The sequence below is a fragment of the Entelurus aequoreus genome, linkage group LG03 (genome assembly GCF_033978785.1).
Source record: "Entelurus aequoreus isolate RoL-2023_Sb linkage group LG03, RoL_Eaeq_v1.1, whole genome shotgun sequence".
In the NCBI taxonomy this organism is placed as follows: domain Eukaryota; kingdom Metazoa; phylum Chordata; class Actinopteri; order Syngnathiformes; family Syngnathidae; genus Entelurus; species Entelurus aequoreus.
This window is the reverse complement of record NC_084733.1, coordinates 36,820,313-36,845,536: the sequence shown is the minus strand read 5'-3', so window position 1 is coordinate 36,845,536 and position 25,224 is coordinate 36,820,313. Positions and strand designations below refer to the sequence as shown.

Here is a 25,224-nt window from a genome sequence, read left to right as displayed (position 1 = left end):
TCTCAGTTCGAACCTAAAGTATCTTGTCTTTGCAGTCTATTCAATTGAATATAAGTTGAAAAGGATTTGCAAATCATTGTATTCTGTTTTTATTTACGATTTACACAACGTGCCTACTTCACTGGTTTTGTGTTTTGTAGATCTTTGAGTTCAACTCATGAAAAATGGGAGCAAAAACAAAAGTGTTGCATTTATAATTTTGTTCAGTATATGTAGCCAATGTGTTGATGATGCTTGTTTACTTCAGACACAGTGAATAGTCTTTATATTACATCTTTAGTGTTCCTCAAGGTTCAATTTTAGGTCCCCTGTGTTTTCATCTTTTCGGCTGGTCAACAAAAACTGGTGAGAGACTGACATTATTGCAGCAGATTCTTAAAAACACCAGAGTGCTGTCATAGAGATGGTCTTTGACTACCTTTTTGGCAGAAGGTCCTTAAAACAGCAGAAATACACCAAATAGACCAAAATTAATTGTCAACTGCATTCTCTAGAATATACAAAATAGGACTACTAAAGAAGGAGAAGTCTATAGCTTTCTGGAAATGTGGTCTCCAAAACAGTTTAATTTAATATCTCTGCTCTAGAGCTATTTTAAATAAGTCTAAGGTTTATGCACAATAAAACATGCAATTTGTCAAAACATTATGTTTAAACAAATCATTATGTTATTGTCATATTTTCTTGGTATGTTGGTTGTTTGTTGTTATGTTGTTTTGTACTTTGTACACTGCAAATGCCTTCACAACAAAGGTAAGTCATTTCAGACATTATGCTCCTATTTAATGACAAATTACCAACAAAATAGCATTACAATGATGGCTGTACTACCTAAGGCAGGGATGTCCAAACTTTTTCCACTGAGTGCCGCACACTGAAAAATCAAAGCAAGCGGGGGCCATTTTGATATTTTTTATTTTAAAAACCAATACAATATACTGTATGTATAAAAAAGATACATTTAGGCCTCCACTCAGACTTGATCCCGGGGACCCCAAAAGGTTTTGGTCAAAAAAAATATTAGAAAAGTGTAATTATTTAGTTTTATTATTATTATTATTATTATTATTATTATTATTATTATTATTATTATTATTCAAGGTTTAAATCTCTAGATCAACATTAGGTCTATCTGTCAATATAACGCTTTTAAAGATTTAAGTTGTATGCCATTTTTGTCAAGGAAAACCGTGTTTTTTTATGGAAAAAAAACACAAAATATGCAATATTTTCCCCCAATAAAATTTTAAAGTGGAATATTTGAGATTATAAAATAATTGGAGTCTTAAAAAGGTCAATAACTCATAACAACATTGATTTTAATTCATTATTTTTTTGAGCAATGACACTTAAAAAAAAAAAAAAAAGTCCAACTAAAATTATTGGGGATCCAAAAGGGTACTGCTCAGTAAAGTTTAAAAAAATAAATCCAACATTTTTTTTTAACTTTTACCACAATAGTCTCAAGATCAACTTCAGATCTATCCGTCAATTATAAGTTCTTTTGTTGTTTATGTTTTTTGTTTGTTCGTTTTAGGCACTTCTTTAAAAAACTTTGTTTTTGTGGAATATTTAATGTGAAGTAAATGGAGCCTTGAATAGGTCAATAATTCATAATGACATTGATTTTGATTCATTATTATTTTTTATAGAAAGAAACAGCCTGCATGGCAGCTTTGTGTTATTAGAGTAAATAATGCAACATTTTCTTGTTACATTTCACCTGTTTGCTCTTTTATACCACTTTTTATGTTTTTTATTTTTTTTTTCATCGTATTTTTAAAATGTGCCGTGGGGCCGTTAAAAAATGACCAGCGGGCCGCAAATGGCCCCCGGGCCGCACTTTGGACACCCCTGACCTAAGGGAAGATCTGCTTAAAAGGGCTGTTCTAATTCTGACAACGTTGGCAATTTGTTTTATAGTTCTAGACCTAAAAATTATGTCTACAGGTAAAATTTCCACCTAAATAAACACAGTAATGATTTTAGGTTTGTTTTCTAACAAGTATAACATTGCTCCAAAATGTGGGCAGTAGTGACTTGAGGTTTGTAGTGATTTTAGGTTTGTTTTCTAACAAGTATAACATTGCTCCAAAATGTGGGCAGTAGTGATTTGAGGTTTGTAGTGATTTTAGGTTTGTTTTTTAACAGGTATAACATTGCTCCAAAATGTGGGCTGACCTGCATCATCCTGCTGACATCAGGCTGAAGGCAATTTTATATTTGTGTTTTGACAGCCTCTTCATCCCGAATCATGTTTATTTTGTGCAGAATTTGAAAGAATTATCAAATGTTGTAGGTTGTAGCGATACAACTAAAGAAGGGGTGTGGTTGGTAGAGCGGTTGGCCAACAAATTAAGGGGTTACAGGTTCGATCCCCGCTTCTGCCATCCAAGTCTTTGGGCATGACCCTTAACCCTTGCTCCTAGTGCCGCTCACACCGTTGTATGAAAGTGACTGAATGTTTGGCGGTGGTCGGAGGGGCCGTAGGCGCAAATTGGTAGCCAGGCTTCCGTTAGTCTACCCCAGGGCAGCTGTGGCTACAAATGTAGCTTACCGCCATCAACGTGTGAATGTGGAGTAAATGAATGATGGGTTGTCACTTCTCTGTATAGTGCTTTGAGTGTTTAATAAAAAAGCAGTATATAAATCTAATCCATTATTATTTTTATTAATATTAAATATGGACCTTACTTGTGGTTTGTGCAGCCTTTTGAGACATTTGTGATTAAGGGCTATATAAGTAAACTTTGATTGATTGATTGATTGATTGATTGATTGATTGACCTCTCCAGTCATATTGACTCCGCAAAATGGAACTAACCAAGTGGGAGGAGTGTAATTTGCAGCAATCATTTTAAAGATTTGGACTTCAAAGAAGGAGGGTTTTGATTGGAGCTTGGATGTAAAAATAATAAAAGACTCAAACCAAATGCGATCCCGAAAATCAGGAGCACCCTGGATGGGGATAGACTGAGTCAGAACCTACAGAAAAGTAGAGAAAGAAGAGCAGACCCGGCGCTCAAAAATGAGAGAAAAATAAATCAAGCCGCTTGTGTTCTATTTTGCGTCCTCTTCTACTGATATTTCCCTCAATATGTTTGAAGAAATGCTGAAAGAGTACACCACCCACAGCCGGGGCCCAGTCAGGATTTGCCTACACCTCCTCGGTTTCAGGCTGAAAACAATATGGTTGAAGTCCGTGGTTAAAGTCAGTGGTCGTTAGGGGAATCCGAATGAAAATCTCAGAATCAGAATTTGAATCAAAGAAGCCATGTTTGTCCAAACTAGTAATCAAATTCAATAACATGGTCTATTTCCAGATTATTTTACTTTTTTTGCTCAATAATGTTAACCGTTTCCTCTCTGAAGTAATTATGGACCAGGGTAACAAAAACATGCAATTAAGTGATCGAAAAATAGTTACGTATTTCTTTATCAACACTGCCACTCTGTGGGAAAATAGGCTGCGGTTGTGTAGGCAACGTCACAACAAGAGGGGGCGGCATATCGAGTCTGGCGATGGAAAGGAGGCGTTCCAAGTACAGTTAGTTATCTACTCATTACTCAAAAACTAATTGACATTATGGGAAATGACTGCCAGATTTATTTTCAGGAGCAAAAAATACATAAATGTAAGAACAATTTTGGTCATCTGGACTCTAAGGAAACTTTAAGTAGATTTTGAATGTTACCAGTTATATAAATACAACTCAGTCTACTTTTGTTTTTTTGAAAGACAGTAATGTTTTTCCAATATTTGACAGTGATGCCAGCAGATGGGTGTTTTATCCTTTATTTTCAAGGCCTGGTTGTACAGAGATGTGTTGGTTTTGATTGTAGTGGGCAAAGCTTGAGCCCGAGCTGTTACACAATAGGAAACATCTAAAAAAAAACATAGCATGCGTCTGAGCTGCTTGAATGGGTATGAAATGTACTTTTAGTTTTAAACAATAGTGATTACTTTTTGCTACTTTTGAGCCTCTCTTTAGATGTGCATCTCAAATTCTAGTTGGGGGTTTTGAATTACTTTTCGGCTCCTAAAGCACACCGAATTACAAGGCGCACTGTCAATTAACGAGTCTATTTTCATACACAAGGCGCACCAAATTATAAGGCGCACTAGAGGGGTCATTTATCTTTTTTTCCTCACATTTAAAACACTTCTTTGTGTTCTACATAATATGTGATGTAGGTTCTTTGGTCAACATTTTGCATAAATTATGTTTTCAAGCCGCTTTCTCACCGTCTTTATTAAGGGTGCGCCGTTTTGTGAACGGTCTTATTTACTTGGCTCCATTTTGACAGCGTCTTCTACCCGTCATCGTTTGTTGTAGATTTTAGCGCTTCCATAGCGAGTTTACTTAAATATATAAGTTACAATTGTACGTTGCTCTGTATTCAAAAAAGGCAACAGAATGCCCCACAACAAGAAGATAGAGAAAAAGAAGGAATATATTGAATGTGGCGAGGACTACAATGGCGGAGGCGCACACATTTTGTGGACTTTTACATTTCCCAAATACACAACAGCAGGTACTAATAGGTAAGAAAAGTTGGTTTTGCATAGTAGGTCGTTGTGGCTTGTGCAGCCCTTTGAGACACTTATGATTTAGGGCTATATAAATAAACTTTGATTGATTGAAACAAAAAACACCAAATAATTTGTCTCCTAAAGTAATATGTGCTATTTTGGTGTCCTTTTACAGACACCATAATAATACCAATATGTTGAAGTACAGTACATCTGACTCTGATAGACGTAATGCTCCGACAATTCATCAAGCAGTGCGGCTTCGTAGCTTACCAAGGTTGTACTAAAACATTTTAACAGATTTTGGAGCGCTGTGTGTAATGTTCTATATTCTCAATGAAACATAAAAATGTTGGTCTTGCCTGCTTACCGAGACTTTCTAGCGTCATTTATTAAACAGGCGTCAACCTGCACTCTACACTTATGTCTTATGTGTGACTTCCATCTGGTCACACTTATCATTACACCATGTACTATATAAAATCAACTGTATTTATAAAATTGGTTAGAGGTCAACAAACACAACCAGAATTAATAAGTACACAAGGCGCACCGGGTTATAAGGCGCTGCCAGGTTCAAACACCGAACTATCTATTGCACAAGACAAGAAGAAGGAATCAGGCAGAGTCAGAGTTCAATTTGGCTCATGAGGAGAAACGTATTGGGACTGTACACTCAGTTACAGTTTCACCCTACGCTCTAAGGTACAGTTCCATGTGCTCCTCTATTTATTCGGGAGTTCCCTAGTTAACATCACTGACTGCTACTGAAGGGAGGGGTAATGCAAGCAGCCCCAGTGTCCACAATACGTGATTATTCAGAATGGAAATGTGCTGACACTCGTGATTTCGCCCTGTCTCTGTTTTGTCTGCGTTGAGGTACTCGATGTCCGTCCTTGGCTGTCAGCAGGCAGGGCCTGGAAACAAACTGCTGATGCGAGACAACTCCCAATGGAAGATTACAAGTAGTGTGCCTTTGCACAGATAGAAAAGTACAACTTCAGCACAATTGATAATAACTATAACAACGGCCTTTAAGCATAAGAGTTGTGTGATAACTTATACATAATTATTCTAACAGGCACACTGTTGATTTTTGAAAAAAATCAAAGGATTTTATAATACGCCTTAGTTCGAAAAATACAATATCCTGAGGCATTTAATTTCAGTGATTGTCTGTATTTTAAAGTGATTTTGAATGCCTCAAGTACACACATTTTTTAAATTGAGAAACTTGATGAAGTGTGAATTTGAGAAAGGTCCATTAAACTTGCAGCATTTCTCATTTATGCATATTTATTCATATATTCCCGTTGCATGTGTTTGATGGTGTTTGTGTTTGTTTGGGTTCGGATCATTTCTAATGTTTGGAGCATCTGGACATTGTTGCCCATTTGCCTCCTATCAGTAACTCTAATCTCAATGTATACAACTATTTTAATGATAATATTTTCTGCATTAGCTATTCAAGTACTTTTTTTTATGTCGTGACTGAAATTTAGATAACGAGCTCAGCCAGGACTAAGACATATTTTAAAGAATTCACAACCCATATCCCAAGTCTCTATCACCCTGTGGATGTTTTCAAATCTCTTTTACGCTCCGCAGCATGATTTTTGTCTTTGGCAAGTCGGGGGATCCAGATAAAAGCCATTGAGGCACAGTGAAAGAACACAGATGGTTGGCAAGTTCAAACCAGAGCAGTCATAGTGTGAGGTGACAACACTCTCCCACTGTGCATTAAACTGTGAGCTGCATCAAAATTTGACTAGATTATTAACACTGAATATGGAAGTCAAAGTCAATCAAAAGAGCTGAAATGATGAACCACAAAGTCTGACAGAAAGTACGTATCATATCCAAACTACATGTTTTCCCCTTCAAAGTAATCCCCCTGGGATCTAACGCACTTTCCTCGCCTCCTCTGCTATGCCTTTACGCACTCCAAGAAGGATTCTTCGCATCTCTGTCATAACGGCCATCTTGTTATTGTCCACGTGTAACCCGCCTCGCTTAGTCCCTGCTTTTCTGTTACGCCTTGGACTCGAACTTGGGTCGTCCAGCATGAGAGAGGAGCGTGCTACCCACCAAACTAAAAGGCCAAGCTATTAACTAGGTAACCAACACTGCTCTTAAAGGGGAATAGCCCTTTTTTGGAATTTTGCCAATCATTCACAATCATTATGAGAGAGAAGAAGACAAAAGGTTTTTTGTTTTCTTTGGCAGTCTAACATATAGAAATCGACTCGTTCTTGGTGGCTAGCAATGCAGCTAATGGTAGCAATCAATTCTACCTCTAAATCACTTTAAAAATGCATTCAAAAACCGCCAACAACACTAAATTTACGTTCTGTAAACTGTATAATAACCAAATTGTAGCGACATTGTTATTGTAATAGCGAACACTGAGGAACTTTCTTTCTCGTGAAGCGTATTTCTGGTCTTGTCTTCCCCACCCGGGTCGAGGGAATACGCGGCTGGGTAGTTGGCTCAAAAGAGACGTCAGAGATGCTTTGCTGAACCAAAAGTTGCTTCATTGCAAGCGAGCGTCATTTATACAGGACTGCAGTTCCTGGGAGGAGGTCAGGTCAAATATGGAGGACTCCTAACTGGAGAAGCCAAACCATCAGTTTATATATTCCTTCTCCTCAGTCTGGGTGGGTACTAAGTCCAAACAGCACCACCTGACCATTTAAGGAGATGTTCGTGTGTAAGTGTCTGGAAAACAACAGATGTATAGCATAACTTATAGGCTTGACATTTAAGGTAAACATGGAATATCTCCGCCAGAATAGAGCTATAACTCTGGCATTCCGAAGCCTGGTTTTATTGCTTCTTCTCAGGAGAGAGCCAATTCCAATCCACATGCGAATGTCCATCTAAGGCTTTCTCAAACATTATTTACTCCGACCCGATGGTTTGCTTCCTCCAAGTTGAATATAAACATTCACACTAGCGTACTAACACATCAGAGTGCTACCGTATTAGCCGTATAAGCTAACTTATCGCTTCTGTAGTTAGCTTGAAACGCGTTTGAGTTTGTAATGCACACCACAATGCTACACGACACCAATCTGTACTGACTGAAAAACATGGACAATCATATTACAGTATCTGTAAAGTATTAGCCCACATTTCATGTTTTGTTTGTACACAGCTGGCTCGACAGCGTATGTACTGTAGTGCAGTGGTTCTCAAATGGGGGTACGCGTACCCCTGGGGGTACTTCAAGGCATGCCAAAGGGTACGTGAGATTTTTTTTAAATGTCTTGTCAAAAAGAACTGTGAAAAGAAATGCAACAATGCAATATTCAGTGTTGACAGCTAGATTTTTTGTGGACATGTTCCATAAATATTGATGTTAAAGATTTCTTTTTTTGTGAAGAAATGTTTAGAATTAAGTTCATGAATCCAGATGGATCTCTATTACAATCCCCAAAGAGGGCACATTAAGTTGATGATTACTTCTATGTGTAGAAATCTTTATTTATAATTAAATCACTTGTTTATTTTTCAACAAGTTTTTAGTTTTTTTTATAACTTTTTTTCCAAATAGTTCAAGAAAGCACAACAAATGAGCAATATTTTGCACTGTTATACAATTTAATAAATCAGAAACTGATGACATAGTGCTGTATTTTACTTCTGTATCTCTTTTTTTCAACCAAAAATACTTTGCTCTGATTAGGGGGTACTTGAATAATAAAAAATTCACAGGGGGTACATCACTGAAAAAAGGTTGAGAACCACTGCTGTAGTGTACGGTGATGTGTTGGATGTAACATGAACAGTATTATAGTGACAGTTGTCTGTTTGGTAAGGCTGCCCAGGGATGTTTCCAGTTGATTTGGGCACTATAATACTGTTCATGATACATGCAGCACATCACCGTACACTACAGTGCATACGCCGTCGAGCTTGCTGTGTCATTTTGCATCGCTTGGCTCAAAAGTTCCAGATTTGTTGCGTGACCATGTCACACTCTCTCGGCTTCCGTCTGCTCCAACGTTTCAGCTTTTTCTTAGTGCTCGCTTCTATAAGTAGAAGTTCATCCTCTGTATATTTAGTTTAAAAAAGATAAGGTTGTGAATCCTCATTTGTCCAAAAATTGTCGTCTTCGTTTTCTATTACCAAGTCTGCCATGATTAGAACCCACACTCACGTTTTATTCCGGGAGTAGGAACATATTTGTTGCAGGAAGTCGGAAATAAATGCGCAGAACAATTACTTCCGGCTGTGCATAAAATTATCAAAATACGATGAATATTGAACATATTACATATTGTTATGAACGTGTCTGTTGCTACATTATATATTGACTTGCAGTGTGTATATAAAACATTGATAGAAAGTTTTGAAGTTGTTTTAGAGGCTTTGAAGGCTACAACGGTGACTCCTATTTACCACATTTTGTAAGTGTTTTTTTATTCATCCATCCATCCATTTTCAACTGCTTGTCCCTTTCGGGGTCGCGAGGGGTGCTGGAGCCTATCTCAGCTGCATGCGGGCGTAAGGCGGGGTACACCCCGGACAAGTCGCCACCTCATCGCAGGGCCAACACAGATAGACAGTCAACATTCATACTCACATTCACACACTAGGGCCAATTTAGTGTTGCCAATCAACCTATCCCCAGGTGCATGTCTTTGGAGGTAGGAGGAAGCCGGAGTACCCGGAAGGAACCCACGCAGTCACAGGGAGAACATGCAAACTCCACACAGAAAGACCCCCAGCCCGGAGATCGAACCCAGGACCTTCGTATTGTGAGGCACATGCACTAACCCATGATCCACCGTGCTGCCAGTGTTTTTTTTAATAATCTTTAAAAGAAAAAAAAAATATGTGCGTTCTTGTCTCTCATAATGTGCCGCGGGCCATTAAAAAAATTAGCTACGGGCCACAAATGCCCCCTAGGCTCCACTATGGACACCCTGTACAATAGCATACAATTCATTATTCATTAAACCTGCTTACACTGCAGGCGATGCAAACACTGCCTGTGGCCTTATGTGTGTGCTATAATACCCACGACATTTGGCAGATTTGTACAATCTTATACAATCTATTACAAGAGCTGCATAAAAATATTGACCTTAAAGTGTGAATCCTTGTCTTTCTATCCGTGTTGGCCCTGCTATGAGCTGGCGACTTGACTTACCCTGCGTTCCGCCCGAATGCAGCTGGGATAGGCTCCAATTGACGCTGTCCACGGTATCCATGAATATGTAACATTGTGATCTGCATTGTAGAACTGCAGTGCATCACACTGATATGAGTTTTTAATATACCAGCAAGCACTGAGGAGAGCACTAAAAGCATGTGGAAGAAACAAACAGTACGTTGTCGCCGTTGAGTCTTGCATATGCATTTTGTTGAATTACACCTCCAACTGCAGATAATGATGGCAACCATTTCAACCGTGGATGCACCTGTGTCACGGTGAAATAGAAGGAAGGTAGCCTTATGTGTGTGCTATAATACCCACGACATTTGGCAGATTTGTACAATCTTATACAATCTATTACAAGAGCTGCATAAAAATATTGACCTTAAAGTGTGAATCCTTGTCTTTCTATCCGTGTTGGCCCTGCTATGAGCTGGCGACTTGACTTACCCTGCGTTCCGCCCGAATGCAGCTGGGATAGGCTCCAATTGACGCTGTCCACGGTATCCATGAATATGTAACATTGTGATCTGCATTGTAGAACTGCAGTGCATCACACTGATATGAGTTTTTAATATACCAGCAAGCACTGAGGAGAGCACTAAAAGCATGTGGAAGAAACAAACAGTACGTTGTCGCCGTTGAGTCTTGCATATGCATTTTGTTGAATTACACCTCCAACTGCAGATAATGATGGCAACCATTTCAACCGTGGATGCACCTGTGTCACGGTGAAATAGAAGGAAGGTAAAAAAAGACAAACGAAGAAAACAACGTCAGCAAATATTATAAACACAACAGATTAGCAGCGACCAGAGCAGTGCTGGAAGTTGGATTGAGATGATTAAAATCAATACTGTGACACGTGGTGTAAGCTCTGAAATGTCAGCAGACTGGTTTAAAATCTTCTGTGGAATCCAAACTTGTGCTTTGATATGAGTTTTTTACCCACAGGAAATATTATATATAGAATGTAATGTTTACATCTCTTCATCCAATAAATGCGACATATTTTCCAATGCGATGTGTTTAAGTTGGCAGCAAATGTATGGTGCTAAATTATGTGTACATGAAAAAATAAACTTTGAAACTGAAAAGTCTAGTATTGTTGTTGAGTTTTAAAAACTGCACACAGTTGTTCCCCAGGTTTAATATATTTATGATTTACTCTGGTAATTCTTTGGAAAAATAATTGTTCACCTTCATATATTTTGATTTGAGAGGGGCAGGGCCGGCTCGAAGGTCCAGAGACAGTCGTGATGTCAAGGGCAGGAGAGAGGCGTCAAAGGTCCGTGTCCAGGCGGGAGGTGGGGATCCAAAAGGGGCAGCCAGGGAACCAGAGGGGAACACGGGGAGACGAGAAACACAGCTCGCAATCAGGGGACGGAGGAATGCTGCGGGAACAACACGACACAGGACACAATGAACTTGACGTGGAAAGAACAAGAGAGAGAGAGAGAAAGCATAGAGCTAGTCGGTACGGCTTACTGTACTGAACAGGAGACTACGTTCTGGCACGTATGTATGTATATGTATATGTATGTATGAACAGTTAATGTGCGTGTGAATGTACGTTTGTATGTTTGTATGTATGTTTGTATGTATGTTTGTATGTGTGTTTGTATGTATGTTTGTATGTATGTTAGTATGTATCTATGTACAGTATTGTATGTACAGTACGTATGTATGTATGTACATTTGTGTGTTCGTTTGTATATACGTACAGTATGTACAATATTATTTGTTTCCCATTTGATCTTAAACTTATCTACCTAACAAAACAATCAACCAGAAAAGTGCATCCAAATGTTGCTATGTTTCTTTTGACCGTGGCTCATTTTGGGGTTTTTTGAGAGAGTGTGACTCCAGTCCAGTCAGGTGGCGTGCACATAAAGGCAGCGTTGAACATTTGGCTTTAAAAACAGCTCCTAAACCAGAACTGGGCAATTATTTTGACTCGGGTGCCACATTGAAAGAAAAAAATGTGTCAAACACAGACAGACCACCTAAAATGTATTTTTTTTACTAAATGACACACTCATAATGTACATGAAACTAAACAATGTGGGATTTACAATATTAACTATGAACAATAAAACACTGAATACTAACAGCACATGAACGTCGCTCCTCTTTTACTTCTCAGACCACCTCCTTCATCGACATCTTTTACAATCAAGCACAACGCAACAAAAATGCAACAAACACAGCGAAATATGAACGCAAATGGCAATAAACACCTACAGTCTGATATAGTATCACTTTTCTGCAGAACTTTGTTGTAAAACTTTGCTTCCTGTTCCTGACACTCGTGTCACGGGCCGGTCGCTGGCTGCTCTGTAAACAAACCCCGTCCACTCTGCTTGTTGCCTCGTCTGCCTGGAGCTGCTGTGACGCAGATAACCATAACAACCTGTATATCAGTATATCACCCAAAAGCGCAGATTCCAACCATTGGAATGCTTTCTATAGTATAAGACTTACGGCAATTTGAAAACAGCACTCATCATAATGGTGGCCACAGTTTTGATGTTAAAGGTTAAAAAAATTTATTTGGAAACATCTGGCCAAATTTTGCCCAGGTCTTTCCGAAACAAACGATTCCCAATTGCAAATTGGTTCTCGTCATTCATTTCAAAGAGCTGTTGAAAAGACTCAACTCGTTCACTCCACCCACGTTCAGTGTATTCAAAATTTAAACAAGTGCCCACTTTTTTTCAGGTTAAATATAATGATTCACTTTAGTAATTTTTTCATATATTTTGATATTTGAGGTTTTAGGTTTTTTTTGTAAAATCTTGTTTTTTCACTTTTTTTCAGATTCAAATCTTTTTTTTCAGATTCAGACTTTTGGACCACCTTTCGAAATCAACTGTGAGGTGCGTGGAATCATAACAGAAAGCCGAGATAAACGGATGTCCTATACCATGTTGCCTTCAGGGAGTGTTGGACATAAATCAATTCAACTCTACACTTTATGTAGACTACACTGAAGGCCCCCAACCACCAGACCATGGCTGCAAATACTTAATTGTAAAAAATAATATTCTGTAAGAAAGCCCCACTTTTGGCATCAATACGTCGTTTTGTGTCATTACGTTTTGCTGACCGTTCCTTTTTCCCAACTTTATTTGGCTGTCCTCGACCCTTTTTGCTCAGCAGTCTGTCATAATTCCACACGCCTTTAGGTTGATGCCCCGCCCTTAGCGCCAAAAGTCTGAATTTGCAAAGTATCTGAAACTTTAAAAAAAATTATAACTTTAAAAAAATAGAATTGAGTCGGAAAAAAAACAGAAGCTGAAATATCCAAATATATTAAATAAAAATAATTACAATAACTATATTATATGTGCACTTATTTTTATTTTGAATATATTGTTTAGAGATGGGAGGTTTGTGAATGAGTCGAGTCTTTTGAATGGCTTTTTGTGGTGAACGACAAGAACCAATTCGTTTGGGAGTCTTTTTGAATGCAAATTGCCTACGCTGCCTTCATAATATGTGTGCCGTCTGATTAAACTGGAGTCACATCGACTAAAACACCCCACAAAATGAGCCACAGTCAAAATAATTGTGGCAACATTAGGATGCACTTTTCTGGTCCATTGTTTTCTGAAGTAGCCAAGTTTTGGTATACACACACCAGGAAGAGTAGTGCACTGCATTCATATACATATATTGTACTTATTATGGGTCTGCTGCAATGCAAGCAGCCCATATTATTATTACTTATACTTCAAACTTTATTGTTATTCTTGTTCCGCATGTTTCTCTTACGGCCAACTAACCCCCACATATGTTATGCCGTCAGAAAGGTCTTGTTTGCGCCAATGGAGGACATCTAAATTGGGAACATTTCGTGTTACCATGGCAACGCTATTCACGAACAAAAAAAAAATAGGCCAATTGAATGGGTACGCACCTTTTGTCTAATACGAGACGAACCGGCCAACGAACCCCCATTTACACTTTTTTTTCTATTTCCGCAGCCATACACCTTTGAGTCATATAACTTGGTATATGAAACATGCTGACTGTTATCATGCTATCGTTAGCACACATGCTAAGTATTAGCTTTTTTTATGTAAACATGGTACTGTTTTAGGCTAGCTCTGTGGCTTATTTTGTACTGTTACACTTAAAACGGATTAAGACACTCGGCACCATCTTCTAAGTATGGTAGCTTCCAGCGACCCCCTGGCCAGAGGTCCATGGCGCAGGTAGCAGGCCTTTTTGTAGTTATTATTTTTGTTTTATTTCAATTTTTATACACTAAGTATTCTAGAGTTATCATGTATAGGCTTTTTTTCTGTATTGTTAAAATTGTCATGATCGCTCATGACAGCTTCGGAACAAATGTTAATGGTGTGCCTTTGGATATTTACCTGACTATTCTTAATTGAAATACCTTATTTTCTGCCCTTTGCCTACCATCTCTGCATCTTGTGGTCAGGCCACCAGCAATTATGTGCAACAGTGACAAAACTCATTTTGTGTGGAAGGTTTTATGGTAAAGTTGAATTGCATAGTTTCTGTAGTTTTTGTTGTGCCAAGTAAGAGACAAGTAAGCTAAGTTTCTTAGAATCTCACGATCAAAGCATGGGCATAATGTACCACCTTATGGAATGCTTACAATGAATTCACAACATAATATTTCTCACAAGCCGAGTATAAATTGGTGAAAATTTTAAAATTTTGATCCAAATCTTGTCATCGGCTATAGAAACGACTAATATCTGAAAAAAGTCTGAAAAATAAATATTGAGCAAGTCTCATCTCTTTAATGTCTGTCACCCTTCAGAAAACCATAAACCCTGGTGCATTTAAAAAAAATACCATTTCAAAGTTTATTTTTCCCAAATACAAAACCTTTGGCCCTAATTTAGCTGCATACATATGTAGCGATGTAGTACTCCTTTGCGTTGTGTTTTCCCCAAAAGATGACACCCAGTCTTTCTTCTGGCTCAAACAGGGTTTATTCTGGTAAAAACAGTCATAAAGAGTCTTCAATCAGCCTTCTCTATACATTCTAAACCGTCACATGGAAGATAGCAGACTGACTAACATATTAATCACACGATAAAAAAACACACAATACCTGGTAAAAACAGTCATAAAGAGTCTTCAATCAGCCTTCTCTATACATTCTAAACCTGCACAGAAATAAAACAAAACTTAACATAAATGTGTCTTCTTTAAGCCTTCAGCAACACAGCTAGCCTGCTAATAAGTTAGCTGAAAGCTAATTCACGGGGCGCCAGAGAGCACAACTTACCGTCACATGGAAGATAGCAGACTGACTACACATATGGGCTACAGCCTGGAAGTCTGCTGGGACATGTGACGTTCAGTGACCATAAAAAAATAGGAAATTACAGTACTAAACTTAGAATAGTACAATTTGCAAAATAAAGAGTCACATTACATAATGTGTAAATATAATAAATTAGATAAGATGACATTAAAATAAAATGACATTAAAATAAGAAGAGTAGTAAGACAGTAAGCAATTGAGATCATACATTACCTCTGTTACATTCCCCCCTACTGATCTCAACTTGCTCCTTCAAGCTCAACCAAAAGAAACACACACAAAAATAGAGTAGACTGTGAGACAATATGAAACAAAAACACACCAGGTACCAAAAAACCCACTAAGAAAAAAATGTTCCTCCTGTTCAAATGCACAGTGCTTCTAAGATCACTGATTCTGAGTATACCAGTCACAAGACTATTCCTGAAGAATTAGAATGGGAAAGGTTAGCAAAGCCTTTCGACACCCATAGGAAAACATGCCCATCTACATGTTAAGTCACTCACAAATCAAATTAAACAGTACCAATAGACATCACTTGAATACATACTGTATCATTAGTCCCACACAGATGTCCCTGTTCTGACAGAAGGAAATAAAACAAAAATCAGACCCCCCCATCAAAATACCTGAAATCAAACACGTACACCATTTCTCAAAAACATCGCACAGCAAAACCATTTAGCGACCAGCAAGAACTTTCTGGTGCATATTTTGAATAAGCCTAACAACTGGCCTAATAGCTCTACCACACCTTGTTCTCACATCGAGTGTCCTATCACTGATAAGGTTACGCACTGCCCCTGTTGTGACAACAGAACCAGCATAAGAAGGCAGCACATTATCTGGAGGCATGGTGATAGCGGAATGGGGTTCAGTCAGATCACACAGACCGGACTGGTCAGGTTCATCTGCAGGCTCCACTGAGTCATCCATGGCAGCTACATCTGCCACAGCTGTCATTTGATCTCCAGTGGAAACTGGGAGCTGGGACACCCACGTGACAGTCCTGTCCTGTACACTGTCAGGCGGTATAGACGGTCTCTCAATGTCCACATCCAGTGCAGATCCATCCACATCAGTCAGGTCACTGACAAAAGAACCAGGGTCCTCAGGTTCAGTCGGAACAGGTAGAAAATTCACAGGCATGATGAGATTCCTGTGGACCACTTTCTCCTGGTCTGTAGCACAGTTCCTGAGTCTGAAGGTATGAGTGCTCTCCTGTTTCTCCACAACAGTGTAGATTTGGTTCTCCCAGCGATCAGCAAGTTTCCTCCTGCCTCTCTCACCCTTGTTAGCCAACAAGACCCTGTCTCCAACATCCACTGGTGCACCTCTCAGCTTGCGGTTGTAAAGGTCGGTTTGCCTCTCTTGCTGTTTAGTGGCTGAGGTCTGAGCTATCCTGATAGCATCCACCAAGTCACGCCTGAGACACTGGACATAATCATCATAGTCCACCACCTGATCATCCAACAGCACAGACTGGAACATCATGTCCACAGGCAACCTGGGTGTTCTGCCAAACATGAGTTGAAAAGGGGCAAAGCCTGTAGTCTCGTGTACAGTGGCATTATAGGAGAAGGTGAGAGATTTTAAGAGCTGGGGCCACCGCTGCTTGGCCTTCGGTGGAAGGGCTCTGATCATATTTCCAAGGGTGCGAGTGAACCTTTCAACCACTCCGTTACCCATGGGGTGGTAAGGAGTCGTGTGAGATTTCTCCACACCAGCAACTTTGAGCATTTCAGCGATCAGATTGCTCTCAAAGTTCGCCCCCTGATCAGAATGCACACGCTCAGGAAAGCCATATACACAAAATAAATTGTTCCAGAGCTGCTCAGCGACAGCCTTAGCTGACTGGTTGGGACAGAGATAAGCTTGTGCAAGCTTTGTAAAATGATCAGTCACGACAAGCACATCTAGGGACTTGTTGGAGGAATCTTCAGCTGACCAGAAATCAATGCAAACCAACTCAAGAGGCCTGGAGGACTTGACACTCTCGAGTGGCGCTCTGGTCTCAGGTTCAGGGGACTTGCTGAACACACGATGGCAACGCCGCACATAGTCCTTGACATCCCCTTCCATCCCATGCCAATAGAACCGCTGTCGGGCCAGGTAGAGCGTCCTTCTCTGCCCCTGGTGACCTGCCTCGTCATGAACTCCTTTGAGAACTTTCTCCTTAACAGCAGAGGGTACAATGTACTGGTAAGTCATTTTCTTTGTTACCACATATTTGGAAGTGCGATATAGCACACCCGACCTGACGATGAGTCTGTCCCAGTGTCTGAGGAGTCGCAGAGCATCGGCAGGTTCGTGTGGACGTTCTCGTCTTGATGGTCTCCGCTGCCGTCCCACAAAGTGAAGCACACGACCCAGGCAGGGGTCATCACGCTGCTTAGCAATTAGCTCATCTCTCGGAAGAGAGGGGAAATCAGCCAGCTCTGGTGGTTGAACAGACTGGGTGAGCTGAGGCAAGAGGAAAGCATGAGGAGGTGGACACTCTTGATCGAAAGACTGTTCAAGGACAGCAGCCACTGACTGGGCAGAGATAGTTTGACCACTGGGCACCACCACAGTGTTTTCAGAGGCCACAGTGAGGGGTTGGAGCAGCTGCAGCCGGCGCACTGGGTCACAGGACAGACGGAAAGCGTCCTGAACACAGTCAGAATGTAAGGCACTTGCCTCCTCCAAGAGTGCACCATAAGGGACCTTCGTAAGGCGATGAAGCACACTTGGCTGCACAAATGGCTCACGGCTGAGGGCGTCTGCCACCACATTTTTAGGGCCAGGTATGTATTTGATCTCAAAGTTGAATGGGGCCAACTTTGACACCCATCTCTGCTCACAAGCATCGAGCTTTGGCTTAGTGAGGATATGCGTTAAGGGGTTGTTGTCAGTCCAGATGGTAAATGGCTGTCCCCTCAGCCAGTGACTGAATTTGTCACAAACAGCCCACCTGAGCGCGAGAAACTCCAGCCTGTGTGCTGGATAGCGGGACTGGGCATAGTTGAGCGACTTACTGGCAAACGCGACAGCTCGTGCAACATCATCACCCTCAGCCAACTGCGACAAAACAGCTCCAAGGCCGTTGGAGGAGGCATCAATCGACAGCAGGAAAGGCTTACTGAAGTTAGGATGAGCAAGGGTGGCATTCTCCAACATAGCCTGCTTCAGCTTCCTGAAAGCTTCACTGCATTCCAGGGTCCAATCAGCAGAAGAGAGCTTCCTAGAGACAGGTGGGCGCTTTTTGTCCTTTGTATTTCGCGGCCTCTTCACCCCAGATGTCAGTGCAAACAGAGGTTTGCTAATGCGCGAGTATCCCTCAAAGAACTGTTGATAAAATCCAACCATACCAAGGAAGGATCTGATCTTGGAAGGAGAAGGTATGTCGGTGCCCTCCTCCATCAAATCTTTCTCCCCCAGGCCAACAATGGCTGTGACTTTGTCAGGGTCAGTAGAAATGCCATTTCTCTGAACGATGTGTCCCAGGAATTTCACAGATGGTCTCATGAAGTGGCACTTTTTATTAGCAAGCTTCAAGTTGTGCGTCTGTAACCTCTCAAACACCATTTCCAGCCTCTGCAGTGCCAGCTGTTCAGTGGGAGCAGATACCAAGATGTCGTCTAGATAGCAGAGAAGGCTCAAGAAGTTTTGATCACCGAAGATAGTCATCATCATCCTCATGAACGTGGCCGGGCTGTTGCACAGCCCCTGAGGGAGCCGGTTATATTCGTACAGTCCAAAAGGAGAGGTAAACGCCGTGAACTTCCTGTCCTCCTCATGAACTTCCACATTGTAGTAGCCTGAGGTTAAGTCCATAGTCGAAAAGAAAGCGTTTCCTCCAAGAGCAGCCAAGGCATCAGCCTGGTGAGGCAGGGGATGTGCGTCTCTGATGGTGCGTGCGTTCAGCCAGCGAAAGTCTGTGCAGAGCTGTAGGTCACCGTTCTTTTTCCAGACTAGGACAAGTGGTGAGGCGTACTCACTTGTGGACTTCCTTATGATGTCTTGTTCCTCCATTTCATTCAGAGCTACCTTCAGCTTCTCATAATGAGATGGGGACAAGCGACGATATGGCAGTCTGAAGGGTTTGTTGTCACTCAGCCGGATGCGATAGACAAAGTCTTTGGCTTTTCCACAGTCCAAACTGTTGCGGGAGAAGATGGACTCATACTTGGCCAACAGATCAACAAGCTTTGTCCTCCAGAATGGAGACAGACTACTTGAGTCAATGTCAATGTCCCCCAGTCCCAAATCATGGAGTGTCGAGCTGTAAGGTCTGTGCGCAGCATACTCTGAGTCAACTGTCAAGCTTTTCTCACTACCTGTGTCAGTCTGGTCAACCGTCCTGGTAACTGTGCATTTCACATCATTGGGTTGGTTATTGTCGTACAAGTAGTCAGTGTCAAAGTCCTCTAGTGCTACACAAGGGGACACGTCTGCAATTATACAATTGCGTCTCAGGGTTACTGGTTTAGTAGCGGGGTTAATGACTCTCACTGGGACCCACCCATCGCCCCATAATGGCGTTACAACCCGCCCCACTACTATAGTTCGTGGCACTGTGCGCGACTCACTTGGCTCTACAACCACTGCGCTGCCAGCAGAGAGACATGCATGGCTTGGCAGGCGACCCCAAACTAAATGTTCTGTCATGGGCTCCAAGGTCACAGCATGTTTGAGTTTGACAGCGCCAACCTTGTCAGGGCACTCACCATTTCTCCATGTCTCCACAGCGGCCAGCAGCTGCAGCAAACTTTCCTCCTCCACGGATGTCTTGTCTGAAAGTGACACTTGCTCCCAGAAATTCCCAGTATATTTCAGCACGCGAATGAGGTGTTTTATGACATTGCTGCCAAGAATGAGGTCATCACATTGACCGTCCACAATAAGTGTGGGTACTGAGATTTTACAGTCAAAGATTGTCATCTGAAGCTCACACACGCCAACAGGTCTGGTTTTTGAACCGCCACATCCAATAAGGGTAACAGATGTGGGAGAGATCAATTTTAGAAGAGATAACATTAGCCTGCTCAAGGAGAGGAAGCATACGAGAGCTCAAAGAACAGGCCATCGAACCACTATCCAACACGGCACGCAGCTCCACAACATCCTGAATCAACACATCAGTGTGGAAAAGGTTATCTGTCGCAGAAAGTCTCTGTGTGTTTTGAAATATCACCTTAGAGCCATCATCTGTTGAAGCACAGAATTGTGAGTAGATAGACTCAAGGTCAGCATCGTCAAAATATTTTGGGGACATGTCTTTTGGCCCTCCACTAGTCCCCTGGTCATGTGGGCCATTTAGTTTCCCTGCTGGTTGGAACCACTAGGTTGAGCAGCAGGTGTGTCCCTGACCGGAGCAGCAGTACATGTTACAGCTTGATGTCCTGCAGCATGGCAGCAGAAACAGAGGCGTTCTCTCCTGCAGTGGGACATTGTGTCATGGTTATCATCCTGACAAATGTTACATGGACCTTGAAATCTCGTGCGGCCGCCATTTCTTGATCTTGGTAGCCTCGAAGCCTGGGAGGCCTCCCGCTGCAATAAGCGTTCTAGCAGAACAATGACATAATCAAGTGACTGACCCTCAGGTGATAATGTTCTGCCAGATGTATTTGTTTGTGCGGCAGGAGGGCTCTCAACAGACTGAGCATGACTCTGCAGAACTCTCGCAGGCTGGGTAGACTGTAAGTTGTCAGCTGGACATGTGGACTGACGCTGTTGGAGACGCCTTCTGCGGTGGAGTTCATCCAGCCTCACCTGAATATCAGCAGCTGTCCACTCCTCTAACGGCTTGCAGCTAAAGACTAGAGACAGTTCAGTGTCAGGGCAGTGCGTGATAAACATGACTGTTACTTCACGAGAAGGGTTTTCAAGAGTCTTGCCCTGTCTCTTTAGTCCTTCTATTGCATTGTCAATGGCTTTGTTAAGCCGAATCCAGTAATCGACAGCATTCTCGGTGGAGTGAGGCTTTGTATCATAAAAGTCGGCTAGAGGCATAAAGGAGGTCACAGAGTCACCAAAGTGCTGTTTAAGAATGTCAAACACAGGTTGCGGGCAAGACTTTAAGTCCAAGGAGGGTTTGCTGCGCAGTCCAACAGTCACAAAATCACGTGCCCTTCACCTTAGCTTACTCAGAACCTCATCTACCTGTTCACTTAACTCAATGCCCCTCCTACTCAGATAAAGCCTGATGGCTTCCTCCGACTCAGAGATGGGAAGTCTGTCAGTGTGGTCTCCCCTGAAAGTATGTGGTTCATAACTATCATGAGAAACAGTCAGGTTAACCCTAGAAAGATCAGCTATACTTGACCGAGTAAGGCTAGCATTAGCAGCTGGGATGGACTGTAGACATGAAACAATGTTTTCACCTATACTGGTCCCTATCTGCCTCACCAAGTCACCGAGAAGAGAAACCGGGACATGTTCAACATCCTGACTGGGAGGTACAGACTGCTCACCCACCCCAATATCTGCCGTAGCACCTGCATCATCATACACAGTATGAGCAACATTAGCACGGTGAGGAGTAGAAGTAAAGTTCTTGTCCGTCCTAAGCCCACCCACAGCCGGTGACTCATTAAACCACCTTGTTGCACCCCGACCAATACCTGACATATTAAACCCATTCATAGTCAGTGAAAAAGAAAAGGGGAAAAACAATTCTCAATTAATAATATTTTTTTTCCCCACTTTTTCTTTCTTTTAACACTTAAAAAAAAAATCCCTCTTATCACTTATTTTTCTTCCTTTGAGATTTAAATCTCAAATAAAGAGAAAACACTTGTTTTTTCTTTATCTTGAGGCTACCTTAAATATAATACAGTCCACAGTAGCTAATATACAGTATATGAGGCTCCAAGCCACAAGTAGCGACTCACTGCACCGTCAGAAAGCTGATGAAACCACACGTGGAGCAGATGGATGGAGAGTTGTTTGTCCCACGTTGAGCCCGCAGGTACACCAGGAAGAAGAACGGGTCACGGCACCATTGTAGCGATGTAGTACTCCTTTGCGTTGTGTTTTCCCCAAAAGATGACACCCAGTCTTTCTTCTGGCTCAAACAGGGTTTATTCTGGTAAAAACAGTCATAAAGAGTCTTCAATCAGCCTTCTCTATACATTTAAACCGTCACATGGAAGATAGCAGACTGACTAACATATTAATCACACGATAAAAAAACACACAATACCTGGTAAAAACAGTCATAAAGAGTCTTCAATCAGCCTTCTCTATACATTCTAAACCTGCACAGAAATAAAACAAAACTTAACATAAATGTGTCTCCTTTAAGCCTTAAGCAACACAGCTAGCCTGCTAATAAGTTAGCTGAAAGCTAATTCACGGGGCGCCAGAGAGCACAACTTACAGTCACATGGAAGATAGCAGACTGACTACACATACGGGCTACAGCCTGGAAGTCTGCTGGGACATGTGACGTTCAGTGACCATAAAAAAATAGGACATTACAGTACTAAACTTAGAATAGTACAATTTGCAAAATAAAGAGTCACATTACATAATGTGTGAATATAATAAATTAGATAAGATGACATTAAAATAAAATGACACTAAAATAAGAAGAGTAGTAAGACAGTAAGCAATTGAGATCATAAATTCCCTCTGTTACACATATACAGTATGGCCTGCAGCCTCCTCATTAGCAGGCAACAGGTGAATAATGAGGTTACTGTGGAAAAAATTGTCAAGCGTGTGTGCTGCTTTGGTAATTAGTTGTTATTTGATGGACAGCCAAGCAACTTGATCCATGTTTTCCATTCAGTGAGACTGCGGCGCTCGAGTGTGAAAATAAAGCAGCAATAAAACTGGAAAGCGTTGTGGCACATCATGCAAACATCCTCTGCGACTGTTTTACACTGCATACAAATTCCTCTCAATATGTATTTCCTTTTGTGAAAGTGGTCGCCTGTCACAGCTATTTCCTCCATTGTGGTCATGTTGATTGTGGTCCTGTGTCCAGCACTGTGAAAATTGAAGCTTGAGAAGACCAAATAGGCATGTTATTAGGACACAGACTGTTTGCTGCATCCCCCCAAATGAATATCCTTCCTCCCAGAGTGAACCACCTTTTTTCTACTTGTCACTCCCTGCAGGCCATGAATCCAATTTGAGAATCCAATTTAATGGATGTATTCACACTTACCTGTTGCCAGTGATGAGGGAAGGCGGGTGGGCGCGGATGGAAGGACCTGGAATATGCTTCTCATTTTCGTAAAGATCTTGAATTTTTGGTTGTGGTGTGTGTGTGTGACTGTGTGTGTGCGAGAGAGAGAGAGATGCATCAGGTCAGAAAAATAACATGACTTTTACATACGGTTCTGTTTAATCCTATGTTGTTTACGTGTCAGAGGAATCAGGTCGCCTATGCCAGGAAAAATAACCAGTTTTCCCCTTTTCCACTAAAGAAACAGTCTTAGTAGAAGTGTTTCAACCTTTTTGAAGTTTAATTTATTTTAGTTCAAATAAATCTGTTAATGCAGAATTAAACACTGTGGAGAGGCGGGGCCGGCGAGCGAGCAACGAAGCAGCGCACGCCGGGGCCCGGCCCAAGATGGCGGCGAGGAGGCGTGGCCGGTGAGCAAGCGGCGAGGCGAGGCACGCCGGGAGCGACGCCGCAATCGTGCCCAGGTGCGCGATCTGCGCACCTGGGCACGATCATCCAATCTCCTCTCGCTAAAGAAAAGGGGAGCAGCAGAGAGAGGGAGGAGGACCTTAAGGAGAGACGGAAGGAGACGAAACCAGAGGGAAGCTGACGCAGCACGAGAGAGGAGGAGAGCGAGAGACAGACGACGACGAGCGAAGGAGAGGAGATGAAAAGCGACCTGGACTGAAGGTTTTGTTTGAAAAAATAAAACAAACGTCAACTCTGCTCGAGATGTCTCTATTTGATGGTCCAGGGAACCCACGAGACGGCTTGAGTCCGTCACATTTGGCACCCAACTTGGCTGGACCATCGGAGGCGGGGGAGGACGATTTCCTGTGGGCCCTCGTGGGGGCGTTCACGGAACTGGCAGCAGGCAGCCGCCAGCGTCCTGAAGAGTCCCGCAAACAATTGCAGCTCCTGCAGGTGCTAGCGGTCCAGGCGGGGTGTGGCGGCGAGTGGCTCCCCAAGGAAGTGGTGGAAGAAGAAGCACAGGAGGGAAACCACTCATGTGCTCAACAAGAAGAAGAACAAGACAAAGGAAAAGACGAAGAAGAAGAAAAAGATGTTGAAGAAAAAGATGTTGAAGAAAAAGATGTGGAAGAAAAAGAAGAAGAAGAAGAAGTTGAAGAAGAAGAAGTTGAAGAAAAAGAAGTTGAAGAAGAAGAAGAAGGAGAAGTTGAAGAAAAAGACCAAGGCGGCAAAGGAAAAAACAAAGAAAAAGACCAAGACGACAAAGAAAAAGACCAAAAAGACAAAGAAAAAGACACAGAAAAGGAGAAGACCGGGGCCACAGGAGAACCTGGCCATCCTCACTTCCCGCTCCCTCGGAAAAAGGGGGGGGGGGGAGTAGGCTTAGCCGGTCGGACTCCCGGCTTGCGTCCGGCGATGGAGGACTGTGGAGAGGCGGGGCCGGCGAGCGAGCAACGAAGCAGCGCACGCCGGGGCCCGGCCCAAGATGGCGGCGAGGAGGCGTGGCCGGTGAGCAAGCGGCGAGGCGAGGCACGCCGGGAGCGACGCCGCAATCGTGCCCAGGTGCGCGATCTGCGCACCTGGGCACGATCCTCTCGCTAAAGAAAAGGGGAGCAGCAGAGAGAGGGAGGAGGACCGGAAGGAGAGACGGAAGGAGACGAAACCAGAGGGAAGCTGACGCAGCACGAGAGAGGAGGAGAGCGAGAGACAGACGACGACGAGCGAAGGAGAGGAGCTGAAAAGCGACCTGGACTGAAGGTTTTGTTTGAAAAAATAAAACAAACGTCAACTCTGCTCAAGATGTCTCTATTTGATCGTCCAGGGAACCCACGAGACGGCTTGAGTCCGTCACAAACACATTTTTCTAAAAAAAATTTAGCAGCATATGTTCATGGTTAGCATACTTTGTTTTGGTTTAGGCCATGTCTACACTAAACCGGATAACCCCTTAAACGAATAATTATTTATCCTAAGCCCCGTTTCAGCCACGCTAATCTATCGTTTAAGGTTCCCCTCCTTGGATAATTTTTTACACGGGTAAGTGTGCCGTGTATTTCTTGAATCTCCGGCTCTTAGCTTTG

At 42.1% G+C, this 25,224-nt stretch overlaps 1 protein-coding gene across 1 annotated transcript in view; it reads left to right on the top strand.

The window, feature by feature from the left end:
* Nucleotides 1-24,986, top strand: part of LOC133645910 (cilia- and flagella-associated protein 251-like) — a 71,538-nt gene extending 46,552 nt beyond the window's left edge. The window contains exons 2-4 of the mRNA XM_062040840.1: nucleotides 23,511-24,692; nucleotides 24,753-24,901; nucleotides 24,966-24,986. Coding sequence (XP_061896824.1) covers nucleotides 23,906-24,692; nucleotides 24,753-24,901; nucleotides 24,966-24,986 — 957 coding nt within the window. The 5' untranslated portion in view covers nucleotides 23,511-23,905. The remainder of the gene's footprint in view (nucleotides 1-23,510; nucleotides 24,693-24,752; nucleotides 24,902-24,965) is intronic.
* Nucleotides 24,987-25,224: the final 238 nt, after the last annotated feature.